The sequence below is a fragment of the Anolis sagrei genome, chromosome Y, assembly GCF_037176765.1.
Source record: "Anolis sagrei isolate rAnoSag1 chromosome Y, rAnoSag1.mat, whole genome shotgun sequence".
NCBI classification, from domain to species: domain Eukaryota; kingdom Metazoa; phylum Chordata; class Lepidosauria; order Squamata; family Dactyloidae; genus Anolis; species Anolis sagrei.
This window is the reverse complement of record NC_090035.1, coordinates 55,806,189-55,828,407: the sequence shown is the minus strand read 5'-3', so window position 1 is coordinate 55,828,407 and position 22,219 is coordinate 55,806,189. Positions and strand designations below refer to the sequence as shown.

At 37.7% G+C, this 22,219-nt stretch overlaps 1 protein-coding gene across 2 annotated transcripts in view; it reads right to left on the bottom strand.

The window, feature by feature from the left end:
• The window catches only part of LOC132780921 (transcriptional activator MN1), a 36,939-nt gene that overhangs the window by 11,430 nt on the left and 3,290 nt on the right, over positions 1 to 22,219 (bottom strand). Inside the window, exon 2 of one of the 2 annotated variants that reach the window (XM_067462008.1) lies at positions 7,389 to 7,475. The exons of the other annotated variant lie outside the window; for it this stretch is intronic. Coding sequence (XP_067318109.1) covers positions 7,389 to 7,475 — 87 coding nt within the window. The remainder of the gene's footprint in view (positions 1 to 7,388; positions 7,476 to 22,219) is intronic. 2 annotated transcript variants of the gene reach the window in all.

Sequence of the window (22,219 nt, the reverse complement as noted above, 5' to 3'; positions counted from 1 at the left end):
CGGCGCGCACCGAACAGAGCGCATTTGGTGTTTGCGTGTGTCGCAAAGAGATCTATTTCTGGTACCCCCCACATGTCGAACAAACGGTCTACCACCTCCTGATGGAGAGACCATTCGTGATTCGAGAGTGGGGCCCTGCTTAGAGTGTCTGCTATGGTGTTTTCTTCTCCCGGAAGATGTACAGCCATCAGGTAGATGTTTCTGTCCACGCACCACTCCCAGATCTGTAAAGTAAGCTCCAGAAGCTTCTGGGAGTGTGTCCCCCCTTGTTTGTTTATATAAAACATAACGGTGGTGTTGTCCGTAAGCAGCTGCACCACTCTTCCTACTAGCACTGGTTCGAAGGCTTTTATGGCCTTGTCTACCGCTAGAAGCGCTAAGAAGTTTATGTGACACCTCCTCTCTTCTGCAGACCACGTGCCCTGGATCATGAGTTCTTCCGAATGAGCCCCCCACCCCGTCATTGAGGAATCCGTAGTCACCGTGCGGGAGGGGGAAGGTTGATGGAATGATAGGCCAGAACACACATGGGAGCGGTCCCACCACCAGAGGATAGAATCTCGCGCCCTCGGAGACAAGACAAGAAGTTTGTCCGGGTCGTCCGTCAGAGGATTGAAGACCCCCAGAAACCAGGATTGCAGGGGTCTCAACCTCAGTCTGGCGTGGAGGACCACCGAGGTCGTGGAGGCCATGTGGCCTAGCAGGATCTGGATCGATTTGGCTGACACTCTGGAGGAAGCGAGGATCTGGTCTATAAGGGCCCGAAGTGCCAAGAAACGGTCTTCCGGGAGGAAGGCCTTCTCCACCGAGGAATCCAGCACCGCGCCAATGAATTGGATCCTGCGCGAGGGGGTAAGGTTGGATTTCTCCCAATTCACTATGAGTCCTAGGGACCGAAGAAGAGAGAGCGAAAGTGACACATCGACCAGCAGTTTCGACCTAGATTTAGCCACAAAAAGCCAATCGTCCAAATATGGGTAAATCGTCACGCCCCGCGTTCGGAGGTGAGCGACCACAACCGCCATGCATTTTGTAAAAACCCGCGGTGCGGTCGTGAGGCCAAAGGGGAGGACATTAAAACTAAAGCCGCGATCCCCAATCATGAAGGATAAAAACCTACGATGATGAACCGCAATTGATAAATGAAAATATGCATCCTTTAAATCGATGGTAACAAACCAAAGGTCTTTATTGAGGAGTGGCATGATAGAAGACAGAGAAACCATTCTGAACTTTCTGGAAAGAATAAACTTGTTTATGTCCCTCAGATCCATAATAGGACGGACCCCGCCCCCGCGCTTGGACACCAAAAAATAGCGGGAAAAGAAACATTGGGAAAACAAGGCCGGGTCTAAGGGGGAGATTGCCCCTTTCTGAAGCAACGTCTAGATTTCCTCCCACAACTCCCTAGAGGGGGGGGGGTGGAACACACGCGGCCCACAGGTGGAAGGTCTATGAATTCAAGGGAGTAGCCGTCCCTGACTATCGTAAGAACCCAGGTGTCCGAAGTTATTTCTTGCCATAAAGGGAAAAACCCCGACAACCTGTCACCAAAAACCGGAGGATTTCCCTCCCGGGGTAGTAAAACTGTAGGAACATTAACAACAATATCAGATCCCAACGGGGGATTCTCCGAACTATCCGCATCAGAGCCCAACTGGGGCCACGCGGAACCTCTTGGGGCCACATCAAAGACGCCGCTTGGGGCCGCCTTGCGGTTTCCCTTTTCCCTGGTAGGGTTGAAACCTGCTCTTGGAAGCAAAGGATTGTTTCTTAGAGTATTGAAACCGGTTGGAACCCCCACCGCGTGGCCTATTGTTACCCGAGAAGTTGTTAAAGTAGTTCTTACGGTAATAGGGGGAGGATTGCCAGCGCGGTTTCTGCTGGTAGTAAGGCTGAGAGGGATGGCCCAGCTTATTCATGGCCTGACAAACCTCTTGGGTATGCTTAATTTTGTCGTCCGTCTGGGGATCAAACAGACCCTGCTCGTGCATTGGCAAATCTTCCGGTAGGGCTCGGCCCTCTTCAGAGAGGGAGGAGGAACGGAGCCAAGCGTGCCTTCTGATCGAAGTGGCAGTGGCAAAAAGCCGTCCCGTGGCTTCAGCCATGTGCTTAGCGAAGTCCTTTTGGAACTTTGCTAAAGCAATGGCTTCAGATTGGAGGGCTCGAGGCAAGCGTTGCTCATCCAAGGGTAACAGTTCCAAATAAGGAAGGATTTTAGATCAAAGGAACGTCTGGTATCCGCTCATATAAGTCGCATAGTGCGACATACGAGCGAATAAACCAGCTGACAGGTGGACCTTTCTGCCCATGGCATCAATCCTTTTGCCCTCTCTATCCAGAGGGGCTAAGGACGCCCCCTTCGGACGCCTAGCCTTTGCAGCTTCGGCTACAATAGTGTTGGGTTTGGTAGGGCGCGAGACCCAATCTGCCTTGGCCAAGTCAATCTTGTACATTGCATCTATGCGCTTGGGCACCGCGGGCACAGATGCCGGTGACACCTCCTCCACTTTGGCCAACTTCAGCAGGTAAGGTAGGGAGGGGAGGGCGGAGGTGGATGGAGCTTGTTGCTCATCCGATGGGAACATCGGATCCTCCACCGAGCTAGAAACCTTGGGGGCAGGGAGGTCTAAGGCCTTAACCATTCAGCCGATCAAAGCCATGAACTTGTTGAAGTCAGGAGGCAAAGGTAGTTCAATGTCAATGTCCCTTGCTCTCCTGCGCGAGCCTGAGGGATCGTCGGAAGAATCAGACTCAGCGAGCTCGGCCAAATTAGAGTCATGTCCTGCAGCAGACGGACCAGGAAGCTGGTCCAGGTGCTCAATTGGTGCAGCAATCACTGGTTGAGCCGCTGGGTTGCTGGAGGCAGGAGCTTGAGATGGGATGACTGGAGCCGGCACGATGGCTGAAACAGCAGGTGTGGGCGCCGTCCCGACAGCTACTTGTCCTGGAGGGGCAACATCCTGCGAGCTGTCCAATCGTGTGCCCTCGAGCTGACGATCAGCAGAAGGGAGGGGCATCCGTTGAGGCATTTGAGGAGGCATAGAAGGCCCCACAAACACATAGCCTTGAGGAGTCATCTGCCAGAAACCCTGCTGCATTGCAAAGGGTGGAGGCATGGGTGGAGGTACGCTCCATCTGGAGGAGGACCTCAAGAGGCGGGAGGAACCCCTCCTCCCCCGTCTGGATCGTCTGGCTGGAGGAGACGAGGACGAGGAGGAAGAAGAGGAGGAGGATGATGAAGCCGACCTGGAAGGAGATCGGCGTCGGCGGCTCCTTCTGCTGCCCCTGCGAGATCGGCGCGAGGGGGATCTAGCTCTCCTTCTTGCTCCCCCCTCTGCGCGTCGAGCCGACGTGGGGGAGCTCGAGGCCATAGGGAGCTGGTCCAGCAGCGGAGGTTGGCCGGTCTCGGTGGGTTCAGCCCCCTGCCCCCTCAAGGACTCTGTGGCGGAGGCTTCTGATGGTCGCGGCGCCGCCGCCGGAATCATGGGCTGCAGCAAGGGGGCCGGGCTGAGCAGGGCCTCCCTCACCGGCGTCACAGCGCTGGGCAGAGTCGGGGCATCCCACTGCGCCAGAGGCGGGGCTTGCGGCGGCGCCGGGATGGACGCCTGCGCCGACGTCGAGGGTTGCGTCGTGGGCGGGGCTTGCGGCGGCGCCGAAGGCTGCGCCTGCGCCAATGCCAAAGCCCCCGGAGCCGGCTGCTGTTGTTGCTGCTGCTCCGGTCTCGGGGACGCCTCATCTTGCCCCGAAGGGGGTCTGGAAGCCGCTGCCGGCGTCGGCGTCGGCAATTTTCGCGCCCTTTTTGAAGGGCTAGAGGAGCGGGAAGAGGCCCGGGCGCCATCTTGGCGGCCGTTTGGCTTGGCCTTCTTGGCCTTCTTCTTTTGCTGGAGCGGCGGATCCCCGCCTTTTTCAGGTAAGTTGTCCTCTCCAGCAGCATCACAACCCGGCAGAAGGATCAGAGGGCCGGAGGGGAGGAGCGCCCGCTCATAGAGCGCTGCCTTCAATCTCATCTCCCTATGCTTTCGCGTCTGGGGAGTGAAAGCCTGGCAGATGGAGCAGGCCTGTGTGAGGTGCCCCTCTCCCAGGCAAGCGAGGCACAGGGAGTGTCCATCATTGTCCGGAAAATTGTTGGGGCACCTAGCGCAACGTTTAAAAGATGTTGTGGCCGACATGATGGGCAGACAACACAAACAACGGTAGATGTAAGTAAGCAGTCCAATGTCAATAGCAATACGCACGAAGTAAGGATGGTTCCCTAGCTTGCTCAGGCAGAATAAGAGAACTGAGGCTGGGGCCCGCCCACTGGCTATTTATGGGGACGGGAGGAGTGGGCGGGCTTGATCTAATTTTGTTACTTTTATGTTCTAGAAGGTTCCGAATTGCTCTGCGCAGGCGCAGGAAATACCACTTGTATGATTCACAGGGACCACGACAGGGAATTTGTAGGTTTTGAAACAAAAACAACATTTTGGGCAATACTATCATTTTTATCACTGCTATCCTCCCTAACCAGGTGAGTTGAAGTCTTTGCCAATTTTCCATATCTGTTTTTATGTCCTTCCAGGTTTTGTCATAATTATATTGGTAAAGTTTACTATTTTTGTTACTTAGCCATAGTCCAAGATATTTTACTTTGGGGACTACCTTACAGTTAGTTATATTCTCCAATTTAACAATATCACTTTTAGATAGGTTCTTAGTTAGAAAAACTGATTTCTCCTTGTTAATTTTAAAGCCTGACACACCGCTAAATTCATTAATAATTTCCAATAAGGCATGTATGCTACTTAAAGGTTCCCTTAAAAAACAGACCAGATCATCTGCATATGCCTTCCCTTTAAATTCATACCCTTTTACTTTAATCCCTTTAATTTCATTAACTTCTCTAATTCTATTATTCAAAATTTCTAATATCCAAATGAACAGTAAGGGCGACAAGGGACAGCCTTGTCTTGTCCCTTTTTGAATTTCTATATAATTTGACATTTGATTATTTATTTTTAGTTTGGCTCTTTGCCTTGAATAAATAGCTCCTATTGCCTTTCCAAAATTTTGACCTACTCCGAAATAGTCCAATACTTTAAACATATAATCCCACCGCACATTGTCAAACTTGCAGTACCATCACTCACATTCTGAGACCGCTGTTAACCTTATCCAATGACTGATCAGGACCAAACTTTGCACATAGACCTCTCATGACCCACTTTATGTCCTGGTGTGGTTTGGCCGGGGATGGACCGTGGATTATGGGACTTGCAGTACCATTGCTCAATTCATCAGACCACTGCAACCCTCATCGAAATACCAATAAATAACAAACTTGGCACACTGTCTCCATGACGCACTCTACATCCATGTGCAGTTTGAAGGAGGATGCACCATGGACGATGGGACTTGCAATACCTGCACTCCCTTCCTAAGACCATTACAACTGCCAACGATGATGGATCAGGACCACAATTTACACAGAGACCCAGCATGACCACTCTACATCCTGGTGCAGTTTGGAAGAATTTAACAATGGATGATGGGACTTGCAGTCACTTCACTCACTTCCTGATACCACTGAGACCCTCGCCAATGACTCATCAAGACTAAACTTGGCACATGGAGCTTCAATGACCCACTCTACATCCTGGAGCAGTTTGGAGGACGACAGATCATGGATGATGGGACTTCAAGTACCTACACTACCCAAGACTGCTGCAAAACTCATCTAATGACCAATCAAGAGCAAAGTTGGCACACAGAGCCCCCATGACCCACTCTACATCCTGCTGCAGTTTTGGAGAAGGGTGGACCATGGATGATGGAACTTCCAGTACCTTCACTCACATTCTGAGACCTCTGCAAACCTCATCCAATGACGGATCAAGACCAAACTTGGCACATAGACCTCTCATGACCCACGTTACATCCTGGTGTTGTTTGGAAAACTTTGGAGATGGATGATGGGACTTGCAGTACCTTTGCTCACTTCCTGAGACCACTGAGACCCTCGCCAATGACTAATCAAGACTACACTTGGCACATGGAGCTACAATGACCCACTCTACATCCTGGTGCAGTTTGGAGGAGGACAGACCATGGATGATGGGACTTCAAGTACCTCCACTCCCTTCCGAAGACTGCTGCAATCCTCTTCTAATGACCAATCAAGACCACACTTGGCACACAGAGCCCCCATGATCCACTCTACATCCTGCTGCAGTTTGAAAGGGGATGGACTTTGGATGATGGGACTTGCACTACCTTCACTCACTTACTGACACCACTGCCACCCTCATCTAATGACTGATAAAGACCAAACTTGGCACACAGAGCCCCCATGACCCAGTCTATATCCTGCTGCTGTTTGTAGGAGGATGGGCCATGGATGATGGGACTTCAAGTACCTTCACTCACTTCCTGAAAATAATGCAGCCGTTATCCAAAGACCAGTAAAGACCAAACTTGGCATACAGAACCACCACTTTCTCTAATAACCCGGGCAATGCCGGGTCTCCAAGCTAGTATATTATATTTTAAAGATATCCCTGAAAAAACATTCCTGCAAAATATTATATGTCATGAGGCAATAATAGAATGGTGTCCTGAGATGGTTTTTAAGCAACTGATTTTAAAATGGATTTAAGTTATTTTAATGTTTGTGTATATTTATGGTTATGTCCCAGCATTAAATCTTTGCTGTATACATGTTGTGCTCTGCTCTGAGTCCCCTGCGGGGTGAGGAGGGTGAAATATAAATGATTGCAAATTCTATTCTTGCAAAATATAATCTATTCCTACAAAACATTTTCTATTCTTGCAAAGATATTTTTGTAAAATTATTCCTGTAAAATATACATTTTTGCAAAAGTTTGTTGCAAAATATTATTTTATTTATTAATTTAAAACTTTATTACAAATTATATTATTGCAAAAATATTCTTGCTACATTGGTTTCAAGCTGACAAACACCTGTATATTTGTATTTTAAGAGAACTAGCTGTATATTGTATGTTGTGTTTGCACTGTCTGTTTTGATTAGGCCAACTAGCTAAGTAATAAATTGTCTGTTCATTCTTGCAATATATATACTGTATCACTGCAAAATTATTCTTGCAAAATATATATTCTTTTGCAAAATATTCTTGCAAACTTTATTGCATTATTGCAAATTATATTCTTGCAAAATATATATTCTTCTCCTCCAAAATATTCTTGCAATTTTTTGCCAACTTTGTTGCCTTATTGCAAATTATATTCCTGAAAAACATAAAATATTATTGCAAACTTTATCGCATTGTTGCAAAAATATTCTTCTAATTCTTGCAAAAAAAATAGTATATCCTTATTTTTTTTAAATCTACTCTGTACAATCAATGTGATATCTATATATGTACCTGTATTATTGGGAAGTATTTCCTTGCAAATTACAAATCCCCAGACGGCCGTTTCAAGCCATTTAATGCTGAATCTCTCTCTAGAGGCTGAAAAAGAGTTGTTTACGTTGCAAAATGGGCCATAAAATGCAGCTAATTAAGCTAATTAATTATGCAAAAGAGCACACAAGCCACCCACCGAAAGATTTTCCATAAAAAAACCCAAATAATAATAATAATAATATTGACATTATATTATGCATTTATTTAAACCTGGAAAATGTTTATATATTATATTATATTTCACATTTGTTTGCATTTCTTTACATTTCAGGATAATATTTGTGATATTTATTTTAGGAATATATTTTGCAGGAATATAATATATATTAAATATTTCCCAACTTTAAATAAATGCATATTATAATATAAATATTTCCCACGTTTAAAGAAATACATATAATATAATTATAGTAAATATTTTCCTGACATTTTGATAAATGTATAATATAATATATTTTATAATAAATATTATCCTGAAATTTAAACAAATATATAATATATATTTTCCTGACATATTATATATTATATTTTCCTGATGTTTAAATTAATATAACACAATATTTTCCAGGTTTAATAAATACATAATATAATATAAATATTATCCTGAAATTTAAAAAATATAGAACAAATATTTTCCTGATGTATAATATAATATAAAATAAATATTTACCAGATTTAAATAAATGCATATAATATCATATAAATAATAGGTGCATTGCTTTCACTCTCTCTCTCTCTCTCACACACACACACACATATTGCAAAATTGTTTCCTCATTAAATAAACACTTTTGCCTCGGTAACAGATTTATGGCCGAAAGACACAAAAAAACAGGAGATTACAATGCAAATTTTGGGGGAGAAAAAAGTAAAGCAATTCATTTGCAAAAGATGAGAAAAGGGATTTGCAAAATGTATATTTTTGCATATTTTTGCAATTCATTTGCAAAGGATGACATGCATTTATTAAGGGCAAAAATAAGGAAAATGATGCACTATTTTTTTCCAAAGAAAGGATGCATCAATTAATTGCAAAAATAGGGAATTGGAAAATATGCATCTTTTAATTGCAAAATGGAATACATTAATTAATTACAAAAAAGGGGAAATTATGCGGGTTTTTTTTCAGTTGAAAGAATGGATGTATTCATTGCAAAATAGGACACACATTAATTGCAAAAGCAAAGGTAAAATAATGCACTGCTTTTGCAAAGAAGAAATGCACAAATTGCAAAAAGTAACTTTTTGGAAAAGATCGATACATAAATTGCAAAGATGGGAGAAATCTTGCAATGAATTTTGCAAAAAACAAATTCATCTATTGCAAAAATAAATAATGCTAAGAGGTGCATTTTAATTGCACAAAAAACTGAAAATGCATTATATTTTGCAAAGAAAGGGTGGATTTATCAATTGCAAAAATGCACTATCTTAGCAAAGAAAGGATGCATCTATCCTTTGCAAGAAATCAAGGAAATGGATACAATACATTTTGCAAAAGAAAAGAAATTTATAAATCCCAAAGCCAAAAGGGAAAGATGCAATATATTTTGTAATGAACAAACACATTTATTTATGGCAAAATGGGTACTTTTTTTGATTAGCCCATTGGCCGTATCAAAACATTTGACAAACACATACATATATTAATGACAAAAAAGGGAAACGATGCACTATTACTTTGCAAAAGAAAAATGTATATATTCATTGCAAAAATAGCACAAATAAAGCAATATATTTTGCAAAGAAAGATTGCATTTAATTGCAAAAATGGAAAAGAATGTGCTTTTTGCAAAGAAAGAAATGCGTTTATCAACTGCAAAAAATAAGAAAATGATGCATTACTTTTTGCATAGAACAAATGTATCTATTAATTGCAAAATAAGGAAACTGGTGCAATACATGTTGCAAAGAAAGTAATGCATTTATCAATTGCAAAAATTAAAGGAAAAACGATGCAATAAATTTTGCATGTATGAATCAAAAGATAGGATAAATATGGAGAAGAACGTAATATTTTTTGCAAAGAGCAAATGCACCTATCAATTGCAAAACAAAGGAAATTATGCTATATGTTTTGAACAAAAATATGTATGTATTAATTGCAAAAATTACTTTCTGCAAAAGAAGCATTGCATTCATTAATTGCAAAAATAAGGAAATAATGCACTATTTTTGCAAAGGAAGCAATGCATTTATTAACTGCAGAAATAATGCATTGATTGATTTCATAAATAAGGAAAAGAATGTATTACTTTATGGGAAAAACATGTATACGTTAATATCAAATATAGGGGGAAAATGCAATACATTTTGTGAAGAATTTTACTTGCAAGGAAAACAATGCACTGTTTTAGCAAAGAGAAGATACATTTATTTATTGCAAAAAGAAAAATAATGCACTATTATTTTGCAAAAAATGCACTTATTAATTGCAAAATAAGGAAAATAATGCAATATATTTTGCAAAGTACAAAGGCATTGATTAATTGCAAAAATAAGGACAACCATGAAATCTATTTTGCTAAGGAAGCAATGCATCTATTAAATTGCAAAAAAGAGGAAAAGAATGCACACTTTTATCCCTAAGAATGTACAATCTTTGAAAAGGTTCAGGAAAAGGGAGAATGCGATCTATTTGTAAAGGAAAAGAATAATATATGCAAAAAAGGAGTCCCAAAGGTCATCTTACTTGACCTCTACTTTGCATAACAATCTGGCCTTTATCCCATTCATTTGCAGCTTTCCTTTCCCTTCATTTGCATTTTTCATTTCATTTTCTTTGCAAACATGCCTTCTTTTCTTTGCAAATATTTTGCACCCATTTTTGAAACATTTTGTATTATTTACAAATATTTTGCATCAATTTTTGCAAACCTTTTGCATTCTTTAATGCAAACATTTTACATCTTTTTCTTTGCAAATATTTTGCATCCTTTTTTCACTAATATTTTGCATCATTTGCAAATAATTAGCATTTTTGCAAATATTTTGCATCCTTTTCCTCAAATATTTTGCATTTTTTGCAATTAATGCATTCCTCCCTTTGCAAAAATAGTGCATTATTCCCCCTTTTGCAATTAATAGATGCATTCTTTCCTTTGCAAATCATTTGGATTTTGCAACCTTTCTTTCTTTCTTGCATTATTATTATTTATATCTCATATCTATGAATATTTTTATTATTTTTATTATTATTTATATCTCACTTCCATCTTTATATTTTAAAAAAATTAGTATTAATGTCCCACTTTCATCTATATTATTATTGTTGTTGTTGTAATTCATCTCTTACTTCCATCTCTATATATTTATTATCATTATTATTTATTCACAACTTTTCTATGCTATTAAAGGCCTATTAAAAGTCAACTGAGTCAACAAAGAAGGCATTTTATTCAAAAAATAAAATTGAGGAAAAACCCCTCCATTTCCTCCTCAATATTATTATTATTATCGCCCTCGAATTTCAGCTTACTCCCCTCTCCCCGTTTCCCTAATTTCTTATTTCACTACATTTCCTCCTCATTTTCCTTCAATTTATCCTCATTTCTCTTCATATCCTCATTATTTCCCTTCATTTCCCCATTATTTCCCTCAATTTTATGTCTATTTCCCTTCATTTTCCTCGGTTTTTTATTTTTCATTTCCTTATTTCCCCATATAAACTTATTTTACATCCCTTATTATTTCCCTTCATTTCCTTATTTCCCTCCATTTATCCCTATCCCTATACTCACCGCCGTGAGTCGCCCTAGGGCTGAGAACGGCGGTTAACAAATGCAGCAAATAAATAAATAAATAAATATTTTTCTTCATTTCGTTATTTCCCTCCAATTTATGCCTTTCCCTCCTTTTCCTCATTATTTCCCTTCATTTCGTCATGTCCCTCAGTTTTCTTATTTTCCCATTTTATCCTTATTTCACATCATTTCCTCATTATTTCCCTTCAGTTTATGCTTATTTCCCTTCATTTTCCTTAAATTTCCCTTGTTTCTTCATTATTTTCCTTATTTCATTTCCCTTCAATTTCTCCTTATTTATTTATTTATTTACTTTATTTGTATACCGCTCTTCTCAGCCCTTAGGCGACTCAGAGCGGTTAACAAGAAACAAACAGCAGCAAAAATTCAATACTAACAACATATAGACCATATAAAAACAATTAAATAATACACTAAGCAATTAACATCAGTAAACATCAATCAACATCAATAAGTGACTCATTAGCGTCTCATAACTGAAATCACAATCCAAGTTCGTCATCCGTTATTCCGATTTCCTATGATTCATTGTAATTCATTGCACTTCTTATTCAAACGCCTGTTCAAATAGCCAGGTTTTTACTTTCTTCTGAAATGCCATTAATGAGGGAGCCGATCTAATGTCTGTGGGGAGGGCGTTCCACAGCTGAGGGGCCACCACTGAGAAGGCCCTGTTTCACTTCATATCCACATTATTTTCCCCATTTCCTTCCTTTTCTCCTCATTTTCCTCCATTTTCCACTTCATTTCCTTTCAAATGAAGGAACCTGAGGGAAGCAAGTAGGAAGATGGAGGGAAATGAAATGAGGGAAATACGGATGAATTGAAGGGAAATAAGAAGAAATAAGTGGTGTGATGAGGATAAACTGAAGAGAAATGAGGAAATTGAAGGGAAATAAGGAGGAAATAAGAAGTAAATAAGGAGGATATGAAGAGAAATAAGGATGGAAATAACAAGAAATGGAGGAAATAATGGGAAATGGAGGTAAATAATGAGAAAATGGAGGTAAATAAGGATATACGGGAAATAAGGAATTGAAGAGAAAGGATAGATTGAAGAGAAATAATGAGAAATGAGAGGAAAATGGAGGTAAGCAAAGCAGAAATCTGAGGAAAGTAAGAATAAATTTAAGGGAAATAACAAGAAATGAAGAGAAATAATTAGGAAATTGAGAGAAATAAGAGGAAATCTGAAGTAAGTAGAAATCTGAGAGAAGGATAAATGAAAGAACAAATAAGGAAAATAAGCACAACACTGAGGAAAATAATGATAACGCCGAGAGAACTGAAGGAAATAAGTAAACATCGGAAGGAAATAATGAGGAAATTAAAGTAAAAAAGACTCAGTTGGAGGGAAACAGGAATAAAAATAATGGAAAAACAGATAAATTGAAGGTTAATAAGTATAAATCGGAGGTGAAAGGGATAAAACTGATGGATATAAGTGAAAATCTGAGGTAAATAAGTGGAAATCTGAAGTAAATAAGTTTTAGTTGAAGGGAAGCAATGATAAATCTGAATAAGGCTCAATTGGAGAGGAAATACGGATGTGGAAGAGAAAAGAAAATAGGTAAATAATGAGGAGACAGAAGTAAATAAGGATAAACGGAAGGGAAATGAAGGAAATAACGAAAAGTTTGAGCTAAACAAGGAGAAAGCTGAAGTAAATATGGGTAACTATGAAGGGAAAACAGTAAATATTGAGAAATCTGAGGTAAACTTTAAGTAAACAAGGATACATTTGGAGGAAATTAACAAGAAATGAAGGCAGTGGGGAAAATGAGGCAAATCAGACTAAAGTGAAAGGAAATAAGGAGAAATCAGGGGATAAAGGGGATTTAGCATTCAATAAGAAGAAATCTGAGGGAAATTTGTGTTCAATTCTGATGTAAAATGAATAAAAGTGAAGGGAAATAACTAAAACATTGAAGTAAAAAAGGATAAATCTGAAGTAAATAAATAGAAAAATGAGGTAAAATGATAAATCTGAGGTAAATAATGATAAATGAAAGGGAAATAAGTAGAAATCTGAGGTGAGTATAAATCTGAGGTAAACAAGTATAAATCTGAGGTTTAAAGGATTAATAGAAGGGAAATAAGGAAAAATTTGAGGTAAAAAGAACAGTTCTGAGGTAAGTAAGGATACATTTGAGTTAAATAAGGTTACACTGAAGGGAAATAAGTATAAATTTGAGGATATAAATAGAAATCTGAGGAGAAAAGTAAAAATCTGAGGGGGAAAATGATAAATGAAAGGGAAATTAGTAGAATTTGAGGTAAATAAGGCTAAATTGAAGGAAAATAAGGTAAATAATGGGAAATCAGAGGGAAATAAGTCCTAACGAAGGAAGCCATGAGCGCAGAATAAGGAAGGCCTTCTTTTCTTTGCCATAAAAGGGCCTTTCACACAAAAGACATGGAATTAAATAGAACTAAAGGGTAATTTTTGGGGGGAGAAAAGAAAGCCCTTAAATATATAAAATAAATGAATTAAATATCATTATTATTTGGACTACATATAATGTTTGAAAAACGCTCCATGAAACACATGGAAACAAGGAAATGTCAAAATATATTAAAGAAGGAAGTTTAAATAAAATAATGATGTCTGAAAATGCCTCACAAAAATATATTAAGGAGAAATTATTATTATTATTAGGAAACGTAAACTGTTGTTGTTCATTCGTTCAGTCGTCTCCGACTCTTCGTGACCTCATGGACCAGCCCACGCCAGAGCTCCCTGTCGGCCGTCACCACCCCCAGCTCCTTCAAGGTCAGTCCAGTCACTTCAAGGAAGCCATCCATCCATCTTGCCCTTGGTCGGACCCTCTTCCTTTTTCCTTCCACTTTCCCCAGCATAATTGTCTTCTCCAGGCTTTCTTGTCTCCTCATGATGTGGCCAAAGTACTTCAACTTTGTCTCTAGTATCCTTCCCTCCAATGAGCAGTCGGGCTTTATTTCCTGGAGGATGGACTGGTTGGATCTTCTCGCAGTCCAAGGCACTCTCAGCACTTTCCTCCAGCACCACAGCTCAAAAGCATCGATCTTCCTTCGCTCAGCCTTCTCTAAGGTCCAGCTCTCACATCCTTAGGTTACTACAGGGAATACCTTGGCTTTGACTATGCGGATCTTTGTTGCCAGTGTGATGTCTCTACTCTTTACTATTTTATCAAGACTGGACATTGCTCTCCTCCCAAGTAGTAAGCGTCTTCTGATTTCCTGGCCACAGTCTGCATCTGCAGTAATCTTTGCACCTAGAAATACAAAGTCTGTCACGGCCTCCACGTTTTCTCCCTCTATTTTCCAGTTGTCAATCATTCTTGTTGCCATAATCTTGGTTTGTGTGTGTGCATGTTCCTGTATGTTCTTCCCATTTAATATATTTAATCCTTTAAAAAAAAAACTACTGGTTTATAAATATACATATATTTATATATATTTATTTCTGCATTTTCTTCCCATTTCATATTTATAATTTTTAAAAGTTATTTATTTCTATATATTTATTTCTCTTACTTATATTACTTATAATTTAATATATATTTAAAATATAAAAATTGTTGGGTTATTTACTATTTTTTAAATTTAATTTAATGGAAAAACAAATAAAAGCCATTCATTAATCATCAATAGTCAAAGGAGAAAATAAAGAGATTAATTCCTGCAATTAATTCTAATTAAGTCAATTAAGGAGCGGCATTTCCAAAGGACCACACACATCGATTCGCCATTAAAATTTAATATTACATTAAATTAATTAAAATAATTAAACCTAATATTTGACTGGGAAATAATAATAAACATTACTTTGAAATATTTTGCCAATAAATAAAATAAAATAAAAAATTATATAGATTGTATGCAAAATATATTTGTTTTTTTAAAAAAAGGGAAATATTTTAAATAAATTCCCCTTTAAAAGGAAAATATATTAAATATATGCATGTAAAAAAGGAAAATATATTAAATAAATTCCCTTGAAAAAAGAAAACATACTAATAGAAATACACTAATAGAAAATAGAGTAAATCCAAATTTGTTGAATTTCAATAATAATAAATAGTAAATTAATATATAATATTAGCCAAATATTTAGAAAGATATCCTTTCTGTCATTTCAATTATCACCATCATCATCATCATCACATTTAAAATCTTATTATTACTACTATTAACACAACAGAAATATAATGGAATATATATATACTGAACCCGGTGAAGACTGAGATTCTCTGGCATGGCTGCCCAGCAGGTCTGACTCATCCGTTACCCACCTTCGATGGTGCCGCCTATCTCCATCTACCACTGTTAAGAGCTTAGGTGTCATCCTGGATTCACAGCTGACAATGGAAGCTCAGGTAGCTGCTGCCAGCAAACAGGTCTTTTTCTATCTACGAGCCGTCGCAAACTCTGTTCCTGCGGGAGCAAACCTTGCTAGCATGTCCCTGACATCATGAGACTCCGCCTCTCGCCCCGCCCCTTTCTCCGCCTCTTTCTCCTTGCGAGAGTGGTTTTTCCTTTGCTAGGGCAGCATTGCCAGCATACTCTCTCAGTTGGCAGAATTCAACTGAGAGAAAATTGCGGGCAATGCTGCCCTAGCAAAGGAAAAACCACGCTGGCAAAGAGAAAGGGGCGGAGAAAGGGGCGGGGAGAGAGGCGCAGGCTCATGACGCCAGGGACGTGCTAGCAAGGTTTTCTCCCGCAGGAACAGAGTTTGCGACGGGTCTACAACAAGTGAGGCAACTGACACCCTACCTATCTGACGAGGCTCTGGCAACTGTCATCCATGCCACGGTCACGTCTAGGCTGGACTATAGCAACAGAATCTTGGCCTTCCTATGTCTACGACCCGAAAGCTCCGTATTGTTCAGAATGTGGCAGCCAGGATACTCACAAGAACGCCCATTAAATGCCATATAACACCAGTGCTGCAACATTTACATTGGCTTCCAACTGAGTACCGTGGCCTGTATAAAATGTTAGTTCTGACCTTTAAAATTCTCCATCGTACCTTAGGGACCACCTCTCCTTCTCCCATCATCGGAGGTCGCAACAACTAGCTCAACGCAACTTACTCTATATACCAGGTCCTAGAAAAGTGCACTTGGAAAGTACCAGATGCAGGGCTTTTTCTATTTCTGCCCTTGCCTTATGGAATTCCTTGCCGCTCTATATGAGAGCCATGTGTGACTTAGGGCCTTTTACTTTAGCACTTAAAACCTGGCTTTTTACTAGAGGATTCGATCTCTGTTAATTTTTAAATTCTGTATGTATGTATTTTATCTTTTACAATTTAGCTGTTAATCACCTAGAGCATTGTTGGATGGAGGGCGATTAATAAGTAATTTAATATGATGATGATGATGAATGTACTGAAATGATACCCCAAAGTGTTCCAAATGTATATTATAACATTAGTTTAATAAGTACAAAATATAATAATACATAAAACAGTATATTATCTTATTGTCCCACTCTGTTGCAATTGTAAATAATAATAAAATATTATATATATATTTGGTGAAGCAAAATAACAATCAGATATCATTATGATTCCTAAACATTTTAAATAAATATATAATAATAATAATAATATTTATCTCAACACTTTAGAAAGAAATAAGCAAAATATATAAATATAAAAATAATATATTGTATCAAAATAATAAAAAACTCCCTCATAATAAATTGCAAATAGAATAAAAAACTATCAATAAAATAATATATAATAAAATAATAACATTATATAATTTATATATTTAAATTATTTTGTAATAAATGCCCATCTTTCATGTCAACAATATAAATATGTGTGTTATTAAAATATAATATAGTTAATATTAATATTTTAATAACATTCAATACTGTTAACGCTTTCTAATAATATTTATGTTATTTTAACATAGACATGCATGTTAATAATATATGTTCTTTTTGATTATTTAATATTTATATCATTTAATGATATATATGTGTGTGTGCATGTGTGTGAGAGTTTTGTCTTCCGGCAAGTTGCCAATAATATATTTATATTCTAATTATATTATATATTTTATAAATATCTATTTATATTTATGTGTGTGTATGTATGTATGTATGTATGTGTATGTATACACACACACACACAATGTCCTTCTAATCCCTTGTTGATAGCTTACCATTGATTTATTAATATGTTGTCATGAATAATTTGCATTATTTTGTCTTTATTTTGTGTATTGTATGAAGGAGACAAAAAGGAAGGAATGGGGAAGAAATGAATGAAAGAAAGACAAGAAATAAAGAGGAAAAAAGAAGAAAGAAAAGAAGGAGAAATAGAAGGAAATAAATAGAAAGGAAGGAAGGAAAAAGAAGAAAGAAATGAGAGAACGATAGAAATAAATCAAAAGGAAGGAATAAAAAAGAAAAAGATGAAAGAAGAAAGGAAAGAAGAAATAAGGGAGGAACTGGAGGAGACGGAAACAGAATGAAAGAAAGAAAGAAAGAAAGCAAAAGAAAGAAGACAAGTAGAAATATACGGAAGTAAAGAAAAAAAGTAGAAGGAGAAAGAAAGAGAAAGAAGTAAAGAAATAAGAATGAAGAAACGGGAGAAAGAAAAAAAAATAAAAAAAGAAGGAAGAAGAAAAGGAGGAACAGAAGGAAAGAAGGAAAGAGAGGGAAGGAGAAGAAGAGTCGGAAGAACGGGAATGGAAGAAATAAAAAGGAAAGAAGAAACTGGAAGCAGAGGGAAGGAATGAGAGAATGAGAGAAAGACAAAAAGAAGGATGAGAAAAAGGAAATGTAAGAAATAAATTTAAAAAGAACTAAAATGCAAGAAAGATAAGGAAGAAAACGGGAGAAAGAAAGAATGAGAAAGAGAGACGGAAAGAAAGAAATGTAAGCAAAGTAAGAGGGAGAAAGAGGAAGAAAGAATAAATAAATAGTAAGGAACAAATGAGAAATAGACGGAAGAAGGAGAGGAAAAGGGAGAAAAGGGAGGAGAGAAAGAGGGAATGGAAAGAAGGAAGGAAAGGTAAGAGAAATAGGAAGGAGAAATAGAGAAAGAAGGAAGGAAAGGTAAGAGATAAATAGGAACGAGAAATAGAGAAAGAAGGAAGGAAAGGGAGAATGAGAGAGATAAAAAGGAAAGAGAGAAAGAAAGGAGAATGATAAACAGAAAGGAAGGAAACGAGAGAAAGACGGAAATGTAAGAAATAAATAGAAAGAGGAGACGGTAGAAAGGAAAAGAAGGAGCAAAATGAGAAAGAAAATAAAGGAAGAAAAAAGAGAAGGAATAATAAGGATCAAAGAGAGAGAAAAGGAGAAAGATAAAGAACGAGAAAAGAGAAAAGGAGCAAGAAACAGAAGAAAGGAAGGAAAGACAAGCGAAGTAAAGGTAAGAGCGAGGGAAAGAAAGGAATAAAAAGAAAAAAGACAGGAGGAAGGGACGGAGAGAGAAAGAGAAGGAAAGAAGGAAGGCAGTAGAAGAAATAAAAAGGAAGGAATGTAAAAAAAGAAGGAAGTAAAATAGAGATGGAAGAAGGAAGGATAGATAGCTAGATAGAAAGATAAGAAATAAAAGGGAGGGAAGAAAAGAGAAAGAGATGGAAGAAGAAAGAAAGATAGGGAAGGAAGAAAGAAAGGAGAGAAAATGAATCAGAAGGAAGGAAGAATAAATAGAAAGGAAAGAACAGGATAAAGAAAGGAAAAGAGAAATGGAATGATAAGGAATATGAAGGAAGGAAAGAGAAAGAAGAGGAGTGAAAAAGAAAGTGAATGAAGGAATGAAAGAAAGAGAGAAGGGGGGTGGAAGGAAAGAAAGATAGGAAGAAATGGGAGAAAGAAAGGTAGAAAGAGGGATGAATGAAGGAATAATAAGGAAGGAAGAGAAGAATGAAAGAAAAAGGAGAGAAGGAAAGAAAGAAAGTCAAAGGGTTGGGGGGTGGGAAGGAATAAAAAGAAAGGAAAGACAGAAGGCAGAACAAAGAGAGAAACAGGAGGAATAATAAAGGAAAGACTGAGAAATAAAAAAGGAAAGATGGGAAGACGTAGAATGAATAGAAAGAAAGGAAAGGGAGAGAAAGAGGAAGGAAGAAGAAAGTCTGAAAGAAAGATAAGAACAAAGGAAGGAAGAAACAGGAGAAAGTAAGAATGACAGAAAGAGGGAAAGAATAGGATAAGGAATAATAAGGAAGGAAGGAAAGGTAGGAGGGAAGAGGGATAGAAGGAATAATATCAAAGGAAATAAAGAAAAATAAAAAGAAAGGAGGAAAAAGGAAGGAAAGAAAAAAGAAAGGAAAGATAAGATAAAGAAAGGAAACATGAACAGCAGGGACGGTGAAAAAGACAAGGAATAATAAGGAAGGAAGGAAAGACGGAAGGAAAAGAAAGAAAAGAGAAGGAAATAAAGAGAAAGAAAAAAGAAAAGAAAGAAAAAGAGATGGAGAAAGAAGGAAGGAAAGATGAACGGCAAGCCAGAAAGAGAAAAAGAGAAGAAATAACAAGGAATGGAAGAAAGAAAGAGAACAAAGGAAGGAAAGGAGAGAGTGAGAAACAGAAGGAATAATAAGAAAGAAGATTAAAGGAAAAGGAGTTAAATAAAATAATAAAAGAAAGAGAAAAACAGAAGGAAATGGAGGGAAGAAATAACGGGAGAAAAGAAGGAGAAAGAGGGAGGAAAAGAAAGAAAGGAATAATATGGAAGGATAGGAAGAAGGGGAAAGGAAGAAAGAAAGCAATTGGAAGAAAGAAAGAAAGAAAGAAAGAAAGAGAAAAAGAAGGAAAGAAAGGAAAGATGAACAGTGGAATAGAGGGAGAATGAATAGGAAGGAAGGAAGGAGAAAAAGAAAGAAAAGAAACATAGAGAGAGAATAAGGAATAAGGAAAGAAAGGACAATTGAAGAGATAGAGACAGAAAAAGAAAATAATAATAATAATAATAATAATAATAATAGAAGAACAGAAAGAAGGAAGGAAATGGAAGGAATAAAAAGGAAGAAAAGAATGATAAAGAAAAACACAGGAAAAATGGTAATAATAATAATAATAATAGAAGGAAGGAAACTGAAGGAAAAAAATTAAAGGAAGGAATAATACAGAAGGAGAAAAGGTAATTTAATAAATATGATATATAAAGATATATAATATAATACAATATATAAGGAATTTGGGGAAGAATTGAGAAAGACAGAGGAAGAAAAGGGATATAAGAAGAAGAGAAAGATTTTTTTTTCATGTGAGAAGCAACTTGAGAAACTGCAAGTCATTTCTGGTGTTGAGAATTGGCCGTCTATAAGAACATTGCCTAGGGGACACCCGGATGTTTGATTTTTTACCATCCTTGTGGGAGGCTTCTCTCGTGTCCCCACATGGGGAGCTGGAGCTGATAGAGGGAGCTTAACCCACTCTCCCCAGGTTCAAATCACTGACCTGTTGATCAGCAGTCTTGCTGGCACAAGGGTTTAACCCATTGAGCCACTGGGGAAAGAAAGAAGGCGAAAGACTGAAGAAGGAAGAAAAGCAATATAATAATAATAATAATAATAATAATAATAATATAAAAAATAGAAAGGAGGGAGCAAAAACCAGAGGAAAGAAGAAAAAGGATATAATACGAATAATTATAACAACACCAATAATAGAGATATATAATATTTATAATAGTAGAAGAGAAGGAAAGAGTAGAAGAGAGAGAGAGAAATAAGGTATTGTTAAAGGCTTTCACGGACAAAATCACTGGGTTGTTAGTTTTTCGGGCTGTATGGGCATGTTCTAGAAAAATTCTCTCCTGACATTTCGCCTGCATCTGTGGCATCTGTGCTACCACAGATGCAGGCGAAACATCAGAATGCTTCTAAAACATGCCCATACAACCTGAAAAACCAACAGCAACCCAAGGAAGGAAGGAATATGGAAGGATAGGAGACAGAAGGAAGAAAAGGGATGTAATAATAATATAAATAATGACAAAGGAAGAATATAGATATAGTACAAATATTTATAATAATAAAAAAGAAGGAAGAAACAGGATGTAATAGTAGTAATAGTAGAGAAAGAAGGAAGGAATAATATGGAAGGAAAGAGAAAAGAAGAAAGAAAGGAGAAAATATAAGAACAGGCATATCAAAAAAAGAGGAATGAAGGAGAAAGTGAGGAAAGGAAGAAAAGAATGAGTAAGTATAGAAAGAAGGAATAAATAAAGTGAAATAATAATAAGAGAAACAAAGGATGGAGAGGAAGAAATGAGAGAAGAAAGAGAAGTCCTTTTTCACTAATTTATTGTATTGATCACATTATATTTTTATCTATGTATTTAACTCTCTTTAGACTCCGATTCCCATCATCCTGATTAAAGAAGTGGATGTTGGTTGGTTTGTTTAACAGTAAATAACTTGTGATATAATCAGCAAATAAAATAAAATAAATGTAACATAAATTAAACAGGTATGTTGGGTTTAATTTACAGGTTGGGTTTAATTTACAAGAGGAGCCTGAAAACGTGGTTTTTCCAGTGTGCCTTCCCAGAATAAGGAAACCCTAAGCAACATGTCCCTAATCGCACTTTACTAATGATCTAGGATTGACTGCTCGCTCCATCTCTCTCCAAATACCTATCCTAGTTATATGCCAAGCATTTTTAAAATTTTAATTATTACATTTGGCCCTGCCATAGGTTTTTAATGCGCCGTGGTGTTATTGTTACTGTTTATGCCTTTGTTTATGAGTTTATTTATTGTCTGTATTGTTGTTGCTTTTTTACAGATGTATTTGGGCTCGGCCTCTTATAAACCGCACCGAGTCCTTCGGGAGATGGTAGTGGGGTATAAATAAAGGTTGTTTATTATTATTACTATTAATATATTATTTATTTATTTCAAACTTTTGTACCCCGTCCTTCTCAACCTCTGAGGGGGGGGGGGGGCTCAGGGTGGCTTACAACCGGCAACAATTTAATGCCAACACATAAAACATAACAATACAACACAAGTTAGACATTAATTAAAACATTAAATTATAAAATATCCATTAAAAACATTAAAACAATGT